The sequence below is a fragment of the Lepidochelys olivacea genome (genome assembly GCF_965140295.1).
Source record: "Lepidochelys olivacea isolate rLepOli2 genome assembly, chromosome: 6".
Lineage (NCBI taxonomy): Eukaryota > Metazoa > Chordata > Testudines > Cheloniidae > Lepidochelys > Lepidochelys olivacea.
Window position 1 is genome coordinate 63,975,943 of NC_140416.1, and position 15,139 is coordinate 63,991,081.

At 43.5% G+C, this 15,139-nt stretch overlaps 1 protein-coding gene across 3 annotated transcripts in view; it reads right to left on the reverse strand.

The window, feature by feature from the left end:
- The window catches only part of DPF3 (double PHD fingers 3), a 210,887-nt gene extending 207,310 nt beyond the window's left edge, over positions 1-3,577 (reverse strand). The window contains exon 1 of one of the 3 annotated variants that reach the window (XM_084629919.1): positions 3,522-3,577. In XM_084629919.1, the coding sequence (XP_084486045.1) occupies positions 3,522-3,553 (32 nt within the window). In that variant the 5' untranslated portion in view covers positions 3,554-3,577. The remainder of the gene's footprint in view (positions 1-3,521) is intronic. The other 2 variants (XM_084629915.1, XM_084629920.1) reach the window with 2 other exon arrangements.
- Positions 3,578-15,139: the final 11,562 nt, after the last annotated feature.

The following is a 15,139-nucleotide window of genomic DNA, read 5'->3' on the forward strand; positions in this document are numbered from 1 at the left end:
CCTTCCATACATCCATGCATCTCATATCTATTATAATAAGATGTGTGCCTTAAAAGCAGAGAATGAGATAGGAAAAAATATAGAGAGATATAGACACACAACAGAAGGCTGCTTAAAAAAACCTGAATTTAAAACACACCACTATCCACTGATGGCTTCTGAATATGACTGTTTTGTTGAGCCAGGACAATGTGTTTATCCAGACACCTGCTGCCTTCTCTTTATGATCTGATGAACTCAGACCTGCAATATTTCTGCCTGTAGCACCATGTTGGCAAACAACAAGGTGTTAAATGGCAGAAACAATGGGAGTCATGTCAGGTTGATTGGATCAGAGAAGCAAATAGAGGAGAGGAGGACAGAGAAGAGATGGAGACATCCAAAGTGATCAAGCAATGGAAAAAGGAGAGTAGACAGAGAAAGAGGCAATGGTAATGTAAAGAGTCACTGGTCATTATAAAGGGACCCAGCTCTGAGCTATGCAATGTCATGTATTTACACCAGATATTCAGGTACACTGGAAAATATTATCCCATGAGAACTAGTATAGTATAAACAGAGCAATGTAAGTGTCTATATACTGGAGCGAAAAGAATATTCTACATACATACATAAATAAACAAAAACACACAGGGCATTTCACAATACCTGAGCTAGTATTTCAATCTATATAGGATCTACATTGTCCCCCATCAGAGCGAAACCTTTATATGGCCAGTTTCTCTAGGGGGCGTGTCTTTTTTCTTTTTTTTTGAGACACAATCAAAACGCAGACAGAGGAAATGCAAATGTCATTCAGCTCCCTTTCATTGTCAGGAAGGACACATGAGGATAAAACACTGTGCAATGCATCCTTCCCTCCCCCCCCTCGCCCCCCATTATGTGTCTTAATGCTTTTGTCCTAATTTATCCCTTGCATAATTTATTTACTTGTGTATTGTTTCCTGATCAGCAAGTTGTAAGAATAAATGGAAATAGAATGTTTTATTAAACAAGTTGTTCCAAAAAAAAAAAAAGACAGATGGTGTCAGCCAGCCAGTAACAGTCCTGTTTCCCCTACCCAGCATTGGTACTTTAAAAGGCTCACAGAGAAAAGCAAACCCTGCACTTGAGGTCTATTGTTTCCTCTCTTCTCACCCCAGAGGGAGGGGGAGGAATAGGGGGCTAATTATAACAGACCTGCTCCTGCTCCCATTGACTTCACTGGGAACAGGACTGGGCTTCGAAAGAATTTAACTATAAGTACAAACGAGGCAGGATTTAGTACGGAGATATAAATCACAGGTGTGAATGGTACATGTACCACAATTACAAAAAGTGAACCGCTAACACAATACATCATAACGTCGTTCAGAAAGGGCTAGCCCACGTTCAGATCCCCTCCCCTCTTCTCCCGTCCTCGACACTCTCACACGGGCTTACCACCATGTGGAGTTACTCCTCATTTGCACCCATGTAAGCAAGAGTAGACTCAAGCTTCCCTTCGCTCTCCGCGCACACACACTCACTCACACACACACACCATCCGGCGCCACGCGACACGAGACTGATCGGATGCCTGGGAAGCTCACCTTCCAACACCAAACGAACGACTTTCCCGAAAGAAAAGCAACCTCCTTTGTTATTAATATTTACATAGTCACACAAATATACACCGCATTTCACACAACACACAAGCAGGACAGAAGTTGGTCCAATAAAAGATATTACTTCCCCCCACCTTGTCTCTCTACACATATAACAAAACCTATTGTATAGTTACCTATATTGTTTCCATGCAGTTAAATTGGCAACAATGAAGGATCTAACATATTTATTTTTTAAATTGAAAAATAAAATGATTAAAGCAGCAGAATGCGGGGGGGGGTGTGGAGAGAATGTTAATAAGTTGTTCTCACTGGGACAACTATAAAATATGCACGCTGATTGGTGGAACATTGTATAATCCATATATATTCACCGGGGGTGGTCTTCTTTTTTTCCAAAAGACATCTACTCCTTTGATAACACTGTTCTAACGGCATTTCCCCCTTCTCAACAGATTTTTTACAATTTGCTAAATGAAAGAATATTTAATGTAAGAAAACGTTTGATGCCAAGATGGAGAAAGAGTGATGTAAATATGCCAGCTGTGTGCCCCCTCCCAGTGTAAAGCTTTCCTTCCCTCTAGATTGCTGCACAGCACAGAGACAGCAGCAGGAATCCCTGGGAAAAAAAACTCCAAGTATTTTTCCAACTCCAATCGGAGCGAGTTTAATTGAAAGGACACAGCTCAAAGTCTGCATTACATCTCTAAAAACTCAAACGGATAAAAGCGCCCACTCGGTGTGACTAGAAAGTACAGATGAAGTGTCTCCACCAGGTACTCTGCTTTCTTGCATTATGAGCATCTTGCATTATTAGCAAGAGCTGCCCCCTAGCACAGAAGTCATTTTAAAAGGTTGAGACAGCCCCTTCTCTCCCCACATACGGTGCCAAATCCCACTCTTCCTACTGCCTTGCGGGATTAACGGTGTGTGCAGCGGAGCATGAGGAAATGAGGGACCTGATCCACCGAAAGATGACTGTGTGCCCCTCTTACATCTGCTTTAATTCAAGACCGGAGAACCCAGCACATTTCTGTAGCAGAGGCACCTGCCCCCTTCCTCTCTTCCTATATCGCCTCGCAAACAGTTGGCCAAATTCTGCCCTTACATCCGGGCAGATTTCGGTAATCAGTGTGTCCATCCAAAGATGGAAACACAATCAACTCTCGTTGCTACTTTTAAAAGCGAAAACCTCCCGTACGCAAAGAGCTCTCTAGACTTCCTGCCTAAAAATCAACCATCAGTGACCCCGAGTCATTCATTTCACGCAAGTCCGGCTTCTCTCTTCCTCGCACACAAACCGAAGTGTAATTGCAATGCCCCTGCTGCCCTGCTGCCCTGCTAGGAAACGAGCGGTGCAACCCCCTTTGCTACAGAGCCAGCAAACGCTGGGGCTGATTCTTTCCCCCTCTTCAAGTCATCCCAACTCCAAGAAGGTTTGCAAAAGAAAACTCCGAATTGCTGTCGGAGCACTGCAAAACCGATAATTATGCCCCCGATTCCCAGGACTGATCCCTCTCCCTTGGACACGGGGTTGGTAGCCGGGGAGCCTGCCAGGACGTCAGGCTCGGGACTCTGTCAAGTGCGAGCCCCCCCTGAGGGGTCCTGCAGGATCTTGCTCGTTCCAAGATCCACGCAGCCCCAAGAGCTGCAAGAAACCCCGCTGCCATCCTCCCCTTCAGAACTCAAATCTCTCTTCCTCCCGGCCAGCCAATTAATCACAACACAAATGTAACAATTTCTTCTTGTTAATTTCAGCGCAAGACGTCTGTGTGTGTTGCACAAAAAGAGAGGAGCTCAGAAAGGAAAGAGGGAGGGAGGAGAGATCAGCTGGGAGGCTGGAGGCACCGGGCTCAGGCAGGCAGCAGCATCGGAAAGGCGCCTTTTTTCATATTTAAACCACGCGGAATATGTACATTTTTGATTCCTACTTACGCTTTCAGGGGGTTGTGAATGACAGTCGCCATTTTGCTACAATGTAACAGAATATTGTGTCTCAGAGTTCTAAAGGTTCGCTTAGGGGAAGCGTCCAGCCAATCAGAGGATGGGATACCGGCCCGCTGCCCAATCCGGCGCTGTGGGCGGAGCCTGGGCTGGACTAGTGATTAGGGGAGCTGTCAAAGCCCAGAGGTCACTCCCTTTCTGTGGAACTGGAAGAGAGCAGGTCTTAAAGGGGCAGTAACACATCCAAGGGGCTGTCACCATACCGAACTAGATTTAGGGATCTAGGATGAGGAGCACAAGACTCTTTGGAGTTATCTGGCTTTTAATGTCAAGAAATCGAGAGAAAGGAATGAGGGAAAATACATTGTCTTTTTGTATTGCTGTGGCTGCCTTTCATTTCCCAAATGGCATGCCCCCTTGTTCATGTGCAAGGGTTGGATGCATGCCATTTCATCAGGAAAATAAATGACATGTGTACTGACATTTGGTACTGCAGCAGATTTTCCAGCTTTATTGTTATTATTCCCAATTTGTTTCCTTTTACCGAAAGCCACTTTCCCCTTCAGGTTGCTTGGAACTGCTGGCGCTTACAGTGACTCCAGGGCAGCACCCTCTCCCCCTCCCCTAGGAATTTCTCAATGTCAGTCATCCAGCTCCTGCAGCCAGTGCACTGGTTACATAATGCACAGTGGCCAAACTGCCTGCCTGCCTGTTTTCTGTTTTTCCCACAAAGCAACTTCTGAAGTGATTGTCTTGTCTAGCATGTTGAGACCTGGGCCTTTGATCTTTCAGCATGGAGAGAGGGAGGGGGAAGGATTTTAACCTATGTTTCATATGACACCTACTTGCATGGTAGCAGAGGAACTTGGAGTCAAGAGTTCTGGAACAGATACAGCTGTAGTTAAGAGTCCATTTCTGGGAGAGGCACCAACTCCAGGAAGTCAGAGTTTACCTGTGACTAATTAAAAGAGTTTGCAAATGAATTATCCAGCATGAGGTGACGCTCGAGACGTGGCTAATTCTGATCTCACACCACTGTAAATCAGAAGTAACTCCACTGAAATCAGTGAAGTTACACTAGCGTTAATCTAGTATAATCAAGTTCAGACTCAGACCTAAGAAGTTTCTTCCTGTTTGATATTAGTGCAGGCTTTGCCTTACAACATTTCTCTACCTCTCAAAGATCTCCCTTCCTTCAGGCATCCCCTAACCACTAATAAGGAAACATAGGCCTGATTCTTCTCTCGTCACACCAATAAATATCTAGAGAAACTCAAGTGAAGTCAATTAAATTATACTGGTGTAAAGCCAGTATAAGGGAGAGGAGAATAAGGATCGTGGCTCTTTGATTTCAATCATTCAGAACCCAGACAGTTGGAAGTATCAGTGTTTTGTGATCTGTTCGGGTGTCAAAAGAGGTTTGAGACAGCAGCACTTCTGGAACAGAGGGCTGAATTAAGAAAGGGGCCAAAGAGGCCAAAGCTTCTTATAATAGTATTTAATATAATAATGGCCCAGGTGGCACTGGATGTGACTTAGGATCCTCATGTTTGACACTTTCCTGTTGGCCACAGAAAAAGTCAACTGCAAACTTTTTGTAAATGCATGGGTGACATACTCCATGAGAGAAAGGGAGAAATGAACAGAATAACATGTTCAGGTGCCAATGACCTATGCTAGAGGGCATCAGAACTGCTTAACTGTGTGTCATAGTCTTTATCTTGCTGACAGACATTCTCCTTTAGGTCAAATGATAGGAGAATATTGGTTCTATCTCCACTGCCACAGAAAAATTCTTACTGGCCATGAACTGCCACACAGAAAGGTCACAATTATCACTAGATGGGCATAGATTTGGTTATATAACATTTATTTTTATAAACCGATGCGTACCACTAAATTCCCTCTACGCCACACGGCCGCGCAACAGTCCTATTAAGCGCCACAGGAGGGAGAGGCACCTCTTCCCGCCAGCCCAGGTGTTGCTGCACGGAGAGAGAGCTGGTGGGAGTCTGCTCTCCCTTCTGTAGCCCTGGGGAAGCCTGCACCCCAAACTCGTCATCCCTGGCCCCACTCCAGAGCCCGCACCCCCAGCTGGAGTCCACACCCTGCACCCCAACCCTCTGCCAAAGCCCTGAGCCCCTCATCCTCAGCCCCACCCCAGAGCCTGCACCCCAGCCGGAGTCCTTTCCCCACACTTTCTGCACTCCAAACCTCTAACCCAGCTGTGAGCCCCCTCCCATATTCCAAACCCCTTAGCCCCACCCCCAACACATGAATTTTGTTATGTGCACCAATATGGAGGTGATGTGTCATACATCACCTCCATATTGGTGCACATAACAAAATTCATTCTGCACATACACGGGAAAAAGTAGAGGGAACACTGGGTACCAGATGCATGAAGGTAAACTGCAGCACCATGTGGTAAACTGCAGCACCATGAGACATTTTATAACCATGGGATAAATTGCAAAGCTATGTGCATAAAGAACTTATTGTGTCCTTTCACTGCCTCAGTTGTATTGTGCTCCCTAATCCATCTCCGCAGAATTTATTGTAACATTCCCAGTCCCTGAGCAACTTCAGACAGCTGTTATTTTACTTAAAATGTCTCTCAACCTTTCCAGATTACTGTACCCCTTTCAGGATTCTGATTTGTCTTGCGTACCCCCAAGTTATATCTCTTTTAAAAAAGATTTGCTTTTAAAATCAGACATAAAAATACAAAAAAGTGACACAGCACACTATAACTGAAAATTTGCTTACTTTCTTATTTTTACCATATTATTATAAAATAAATCAACTGGAATATAAATATTGTACTTACATTTCAGTGTATAGTATATAGAGCAGCATAAACAAGTCACTGTATGAAATTTTAGTTTGTACCAACTTCGCGAGTGCTTTATGTAGCCTGTTGTAAAACTAGGCAAATATCTAGATGAGTTAATGTACCCCTTGAAGACCTCTACATACCCCAGGGATACGCATACACCTGGTTGAGAACCACTGAGTTAAACAAACCTGCTCAAGAAATGTTTTGTCTTTCTCTTCCCAAAATGTAGTACTTCCTCCCACAAAGTTACAACTTTGCTTCCAAACCTACAGCCACCCATCCTACAGATATGAGGAATATATTGATCTATTTTGATTCTTCTTCTAGTTTTAACCTAATTTTAATATATTTAATGTGTTGGCCTGAGGCCCAGGATGGACAACAGACAATTTTTCTCTATATAAAAGAAAATAAGCCCAATATCTCCTAGCCCTGCAGTGGTAGAAGTTGGAGATTGATGCCACTGGGAAGGGGAGACACCAACACTCACTCCAAACAATGGTAAGTCCTATGATAGTGTACTGTAAATGATGACATTTTTAAAGTATACAAAAGCTAGTTTAGGTCATCTTTAGAAGTTTAATGAGTCTCTTTGGGCCCTGTACAGTTGGACTCATGGGCGCATGACCTGTGGGCAATAAGCTCTTGGTGACGCTGGGTAGGGAAGAAGTTGCAAAGTTTGAAACTATCTTGGTGCTCCCCTGATCCTTAGGCCATTCAGATGCTAGGCCAGTCCCAGCCTCTAATTTATACTAGCTGCCATCAATCCCAACCATCTGGGCTGTTACAGCAGCCAACCATCATCTGGGCATAAGAAAAACCCTTGACGCACCCTCTTTTCCCCTACCATTCCCCATCTGCAAGGGGTAGCCAAGCCGCGGCTCTTTTACAATTAAAGTGCAGCTTGCAGAGCCCCCCATTCTCCACCTATCAGACTTAGGGGGCTTCTGCCCTGCAGCAGGGTGGTGGGGCATGGGGCTTCTGCCCACCAGGTGTCAGGGCTTCACCCACACAGGGCACACTTGCCAGGACTCAGGGTTTCCCAGGAATGGGGCTGAAGCCCCAACAGGTGCACTCTGCAGGGATGAAGCCCCAAGACCTCCCTTCCGACTGAGCTGGAGCCCCAAGCCCCAGCAGGTGCCTCTTGCAGGGCTGAAGCCCCAAGGCTCAGCAGGCGCGACCCACGGGGCTGAAGCCCCGAGACCCTTCTTCCTACTGGGGTGGAGTTCCGAGACCTGGCAGGTGCCTCCCACGGGGCGGAAGTCCCGAGCCTCAGCAGGCGCAACAGATGGGGCTGAAGCCCTGAGACCCCGTCCCCGCAGGGCAGAATCACCTAGCTCCACCAACCTGCTGCAGGGCTGAAGCCCCAAGCCCCGGCAGGTGTGCCCCAGCTTGCGAACTTCTAAAGATTGTTTTGTGCAGCTCAGAGAGTCAGTACATTTGGCCACCGCTGCCATATGCCAATGGTCAGAAGAAGGGCGTGGCATAGGAGTAACTACAGTAGTGTTATGCCACTCAAGGATCTCTGTATGCAGCTTGAGGGCAACTTTGCAATACCAGAGAAATGGAGAATCTGGCCCATAGTAACTAAGGCATCAAGCTTTACTGGCAGGATATAAAAATTGTATCAATAATTTTTTAACTCTAAAACATTTCTAAAATAGATTGTCTAGTAACGTGTAATGTCATAAAAATACATGATGGCATGGTGTGGGAGATAGGTTTTATAGACCTGTGTTTGAAATGACCTAAACAATTTACTTGTGGCTTCACTTCGTGTGAGTAATGTGACTACCACAAACTCATGCTCATAAAACCTTTACATCACACTATCATGGATTCCAATTTTATTCCCATTAGCACACACACAACCTTCATCATTAACTGATTACATGTGAATGAAATTTTTGGGACCCAGTCTTCTCTCACGAACATTGGTTTTATACCAGTGTGACTCCACTGATCAGTTGTTACTGCCGATTTGCAGTGTCAGTGGAGAATCAAGACCAAAATACACACATTTTCTCATTTATTAACCCACCAAGTCCTGAATTCAGGGTTCTATGATCCCCACTTAAGAGCTGATGACATCACTCAAAGCCACCTAAATCACAGCAGGGAGATTGCTAGAAGATGGAAATGCTTTTAAAATATTTAATGTTATAAAGTAGGTAGGTATATGCTCCCCAGCAGTACAGGGAACAAATAAAAACCTAAACAAACTGCATTAAAACTTAAGAAAGAGAGAAAAAAATAATGAATCTATTTGTGTAGGGTAAAACTCATGCATGCTGCACAAGACCCTCAGCAAAACTTGGTGGTGATGCAGGGGTGGGAGGAGCAGGTTGGGTTTGTTGCATTGTTTTTTTTAATAAAATCTTGTTCTACCCACTACAAAGCCTGAGTATTCAGGTTCTATGTGGACGGAATGTGAAGGGCTTGAAGAGGAGAAACCCACCCCTTCAAATCAGGGCTGATGAGCAACACGTCCCACCCCTGCCGCAGAACAGCAGCTGTAGGTCCTCCATACCGGTTGCATAGGTGATGGGGCCGTAGCAGCCACTGGACTATTGACTCCTGTGACTACTCCTCTGACCTACCCCCATTTCAGACTTCTCTGCACTGGTCTCCATGGGGCCAGTGCAGTGCTCCTTTCTGTGTAGCGTAGGGGACACATGGGCTCCTGATCACCCTGCACCGCGTATATGCAGGGCCTACTTTTTTCTGGGAGTGCAGTGCATCATGGGTGAGTTTCACCCTTTTGAAATAGATTCCTTATTTTTCTCTCTTTTTTGAGTTTTAATGGAGTTTGTTGAGATTTTTACTTATATGCTCCCCAGCAAAGTTGGGAACATAAAGACAACTGCTTGAGAACAGGAAAGTGAAGTCAACTAGAAACTGAAGTGAAACTGACCTGCCTGTTTAATTTTTCAGGCTGAAGAAAATGCAAAAGGCAAACTAATAGATAAAAATGGAAAAAAGCTACTAGAGCTAAAACATTATTTCAGCTGTAACAATCTAAGGTGTGATCAGTAGCACACAATTATATTTGTAATATGTGGATTTGATATGGACAGTGCTTTGTAAGGACCTAAGCCTGTAAGAGTGCTCCATGCATGGAAGTTCTCAACTTTAGGTGCAGCTCTGTGTTTGCAAAACAGGGCCCCATGTCTACAGATATTCTGTAACTGATTGAGGATCTTAACCCCTTTTTATTTATTTAAAGCTCTGCAGACATCTTGCATGCACTGTTCCTTGTCAGTCCTCCTCCCCATTTTCTTTGATCTCCACCAGTAGTTCAGTTAACTCAAAGAGAGAAAGATATCAGAGTGTCAAAGTTCCAGACTCAACACCCTCTACAAACACATCACCCAAATCTTATATAGTCAGCAGAACAAGGGTAACTGCAAAGCTGCATGGATGAAGTATAATCAGCACCAAGGATTCATTCTTTACTACTTCAGGAGTCGCATTCTCAAAAGGTGACCTGCAATCTTTTCTTTAAAAGGCAAAATTCCCTCCATTGTAACAACATGTGTTGAATGCCTGTAGTCTAGCAAGATTTATTCAACACACATGAGGCCTGATTCTAATCTCACATAGTTTTATGCCAATATCACCCCACTGGTTCTCCAACTTAGTTACTCCTGATTTACATCCACCCCAGGAGGATCAGATTTAGGTCCCTTTAGTTTAAAAATGGGTTGTTCAAATAAAGCTGAGAAAGTGCTGCAAAGTTCACATCTGAATTCAGATCTCAGGCTGAAGTTTCCCAAAGCCTGGGGAGAGGAGGGATGGCTCAGATCTCCGGTTCTGGTTCAGGTCTATCTCCACTTTAATAATGCATTGAATGCCCCTCTTAGCCTGGCCACTGGTGTATTCAGCATGCCTTGCTAAAGTTGAGGTATTTTTATAAATGATTGGTAGGAACACCTTTACGAATAAGATATGCAAAGAGTCACACTTGGGAAAACTAAATTATTCCAAACTGTCCTATAAGAACACAGAAACTTTACAGTAGTAAATGGAGTGGTGTAGTACTATCAGATTATAATACCTTGTGCTTTCCATCTTCAGCATTAACTAATAAATCTTCATATCACCCCTCTGAGATATGTACTTTGAATATTTTGACATGTGCTGTTGACAATTTCTGTGTTAAGGGTTATAAAGCTTTAACTTTTTGAATCTCAACACCTACTGTCATTAAATAATTATCATCTAACCCCCCCATCCTTTCCCCATAATTGTGAAAATGTAAAACAATACAAATAAAAAATGCTTAGAAATAAACATCGATATTATCCATTGATATGATAAAAGATACAAATTAAATTCTGACAAGTCTAATTACAACTGTGATGTAGGTGGAGCCTGAGACACTACCTATATGCAGCTGTAACTCTTTTTAAACATGGTTGTGGCCCAAGAATATTATAACATGACTTCCGTTTGCCTGTGTGAATAGAAAAGTACATTTCATAACCATGTTAGGTAACCATGCTTTAACCTTGGTAGAGAGACAAGGTGGTTGAGGTGATATTGAACCAAATTCTGTTGGCGAGAGAGACAAGCTTTTGAGCCACACAGAACTCTTCTTCAGGTCTGGGAAAGGTACTTTCAGTGTCACAGCAACATGCAAGGTGGAACAGATTGTTTAGCATAAGCAGAGCGCACATATTGCAATGGACCTTTCAAGGTAGAGTGACCCCCTTAACACCTCTGCAGTCATAGGATCCTGGTAAATTTACTGACCACCTCTGTGAAGCACTTTGAGATCTACTGCTGAAAAGCTCTATTTAAAGCCGGGTATTATTAATTATTATTATTATTTAATTTTTAAATAAGTTATTTAGCCCTTGTGTTTGTGAAGATAAATTCTGAGACCTGACCTACACTTAAAACTTAGGTCAACATAGCTATGGCTCTCACAAGTGCGAAAAACCCACACCCCTGAGTGCCACAGCTATGCCAACCTAACCCCCAGTGTAGACACAGCTAGGTAAATGTAAGAATGCTTCCATAAACCTAACTATCACTGCTCAAGGAGGTGAATTGCCTGCCACACTGGGAAAAAACCCTTCTTGTTGCTCCAGCCTGCATCTATGCTACATGGTTATGCTGGTGTAGTTACAGCACCAGCTATGCAGCTATAGTCCCTGTAGCATAGACATGGTCTGAATGTGCAAGCAGGTTTAAACAATAGCTCTCAGAAGTATAAATTGGCCCTTTCATCTCAATGGGGTGTTAACTCTGAAATAAGCATCAATAACACTGCATATAAGAAAGGAGAGTGATGATGAAGATGTTATGAAGACATGCTCAATTTGTTGAGACTGATATTTCATTTGGCATCATGAGTGGGTGGAAGTGATGGCAGTTGAAGCCTTAGGTCGTGGGCAGAGCTTGAGAAAACACCACCATTTTTTTTCCAGTCTGCCGCTTGTTTATTATTTTTTTTCCGTTAACACAAGCAAGGAAAACAGCCATGTTATACTGTGGTCCAAAATGTTTATATTTGTAGTATATATAGGACGGAAATATTACTAGCTTCACGTTCTGCTACAGCTAGTCTAAATTTTTCCAAAAAACTATCCAATCAAAAAATACATTTTTGTCAAAAACAAATGAAAAAGTGTGGGGTGAAGGACACCTGGACATTATTAATATTTTTGCTTTGCCTTTTATTGTCAAAGAGAGGAGGAAGAGGGATTAAAAAAAATTATTTCCCAAAAAAGATATTCTGGAACATTTTTGAAATAAATGTTTTGTCTCAAATCCTGCAAAATTGAATCAACTTCCAACAAATTTCACAAAATTCTTTTTCTATTTTTCAGCCAGCTGTAGCAGTTTAAAGGTAGACACAGTCTAAGTTTGAGCCTGTCTAGCATTAAGGAAATTTGCAGTGGTGTTGTTAGACCAGTGCAAACCCCTAATATAGACATGCTGGGCTGGTGCAACACAGGATTTATCCTGGTAATTTACCAGGATAAGGCCACATCTACATGACACGGACAATAGCAACATAGCTACAGCTCCATAGCTGTGTCAGCATAAGCCCATAACGTAGATGCAGCCTACGCCAACTGAAGGGGTTTTTCTATTGCTGTAGGAACTCCACCTCCCTGAGCGATGGTAGCTAGGTTGGTGGAAGCATTTTTCTGTCAGCATAGCTGCGTCTACACCAGGGGTTAAGATGGCATAGCAATGGTGCTCAGAGGTGCAAATTTTTCACACCCCTGAGCAACATAGCTATGTCAACCTAGGTTTTAAGTATAGACCAGGTGTAAATTATATTCGTTTAAGTCAGAGTTGTGCAATTACGCCTGTGCAGTGTGTCTACTTTAGGGACTTGTACCTCTGTGGCTACCTTGCATACATTTCCCTAATGAAGACAAGGCCCTTAGTGTCAAAACAGTATAAGAACTTTGGTATTCTCAGCTGCTGGTCATTTCCTCACTTCATTATACCGCACTGCTTCAGTAGACGAGAGCTGAAAAATACCTCTCAAAGACTATTATGTAATTTTGAGTGAAGGCGGCGGCTGATGGGACTCTGCTTGCTGCAGGGAACAGTTACTATTTTTGCTACTAACCATGCTGCTTGTGAGGCTACATGTACAACTCTGTTGTAGCATCCTTGTGTGACTCCGTGTAAGGCTGCCAGGTAAGGGACATACTAGGCCTGCACATAGGGCCTGATTCTCCTCTCACTCTGGTTTTACATCAGCAAAATGCCACTGACTTCAGTGGAGATACTAGTGCTCCTGATTTACACCAGCATCAAGGAGAGGAGAATCAGATGTGTATCGTCCCGATACCACAGATAGTACCTGGGATCTATGAGGCTAGGCAGGCTCCAGTGGCTCCAGTCAAGATATTTGCTGGTATGACCAAGAATCATATATTCTTTCCTCTAGAACACCATAAGTATCACTAGTATCAATACCAGGTGTGTAACCCAAGTCCCAAAGGGCTCACTCAAGCAAGACAGAAAAGAATTGTTACCACCCAGTATTTCAGGGTGAAGTGATAGTCCAAGCACACCATCTTCACGTAAGGCTCACAATCTCCATCACCCCAACATGCTCTCCATCTTCTTATTCCTTTCAATGGCTGCTTTCATCCTTTTCCATTTTGCTGAAGGACAGAGCCAACCCGCGGGCATTTCAACCACTATATTTGAAAGGGTGCACCAGCCATCTTCAAAATCAGAAAAGATGCCAACAAACTATTTCTGATTATACCTCAGAACACCTAAGATTTCTCAGGGCCAAAGATTAGGGGTGTCAAAAGTTTAGGGTCTTTTTAGTGGGCAAAAGCATGCCATTTGGAGGGGTGGGGCCAGGGATTGGTCAAGTGCTAACCCCTCACTTTTGTAATCAGCATAGATGGTGTAATAGGGTCAGGGAAGGGCAAAAGTATGTCCCACTCATGCACAGCACACCCTTTCCTCCCTTCTGGTGTATGACAATAGAACTTAGGCACTAGGACTCAAAGGTGTTAGAACAATTTAGATGTAAATAAAAATATTTATGAAGACAATACCATGACTGCTTTTGTGCAAGCTGGAGCACTACAAAATAGTCTGTTTTATCACACAGTTTTCCTGAAGGAGATTGTCCCCTCCTTAAGGGCTTTATCATCCTCTCTGCAAAATACCAGCATTTGGATCCCAATGCTGCAGCTGCGACATGTGCCAAGCTTCTGGGAGTTCTCTGCACACAATGGCTACAGGATCAAGCCCTACAGTTGCATCTTGCCCACTCTTCAAACGTTTAGAAATGACAGCAAGAAATGAAACTGAGCTGTATGCTTTGCTGCCCGCACTGGGCCTACAGTAGCTTCCCACTATCTCCTAACCTTCAGGTCATTCTTCTTGAATACTTTTTATTAATAGCCTTTTCTCTCTCTATGTAATATTAATCCCTTCAGGCAACCATGATCACCCCTGGTTACTCTCCCAGACAGATGCATTGGTCAAGTCCATTTTGAGAAAAGGGGGAAGGATAAAATCAAAAATACAGCCTGGGATTTACTGTACTTACATTTGCTGCAGGTGAAAGGCATGTGCTAATTAAGTCTGCACTGGGGTCAGACAAGCAGCCGACTCTCTCACTCTATTTATACACTTGGAATAATTCAACAGCTCACACTTTTCCTGGGTAAATAAATGCCCACCTCCTGAAATGGATTCCAACTTCTGGAGCACTGAGGTTACACACCAAGGGTCAGTATGCAAATTGCCATGCCAGAGCCATGCAGCTGTTTCCCTCAGTCACTCGTTCCCTACTTTTATAGGACATGAGAATTCCACTTGTATTCCAAATTCAAATGTAACCATGTTATATTCCAATAGATGCTGTGGTACTGGGGACACCCACGCCTGGGTTTTCTCAGCTAGCACAGTATTCAGAATGCTGGTGGAATAGGTGGTTATTGTGTGGAATCCTAATACTACTGAGCATGTAAATGAACTCTGACCTGCATGTCTGCACAAGCAGCAAAATGTTCTTTTCATGCTCTGCAAGGTGGTGAAAAGCGGGAGGGTGACAGACTAATGGCCCAATGAGGAAATCACCATATTTTTAAACAACTTACCTAAGGTCTTTATTTTATTTATAGGCATTTCTAAAGCATGTGGGAGAAACATAGGAACTATACTGTTTTCAAAAATAGGAGTTAAGGGTATAAGGTCCCAGTTCAGAAGAGATATTTACACATGCATATGGGTAGTCAGCAGGACTAGTCACTTGTTTAAAGTTAGGTAT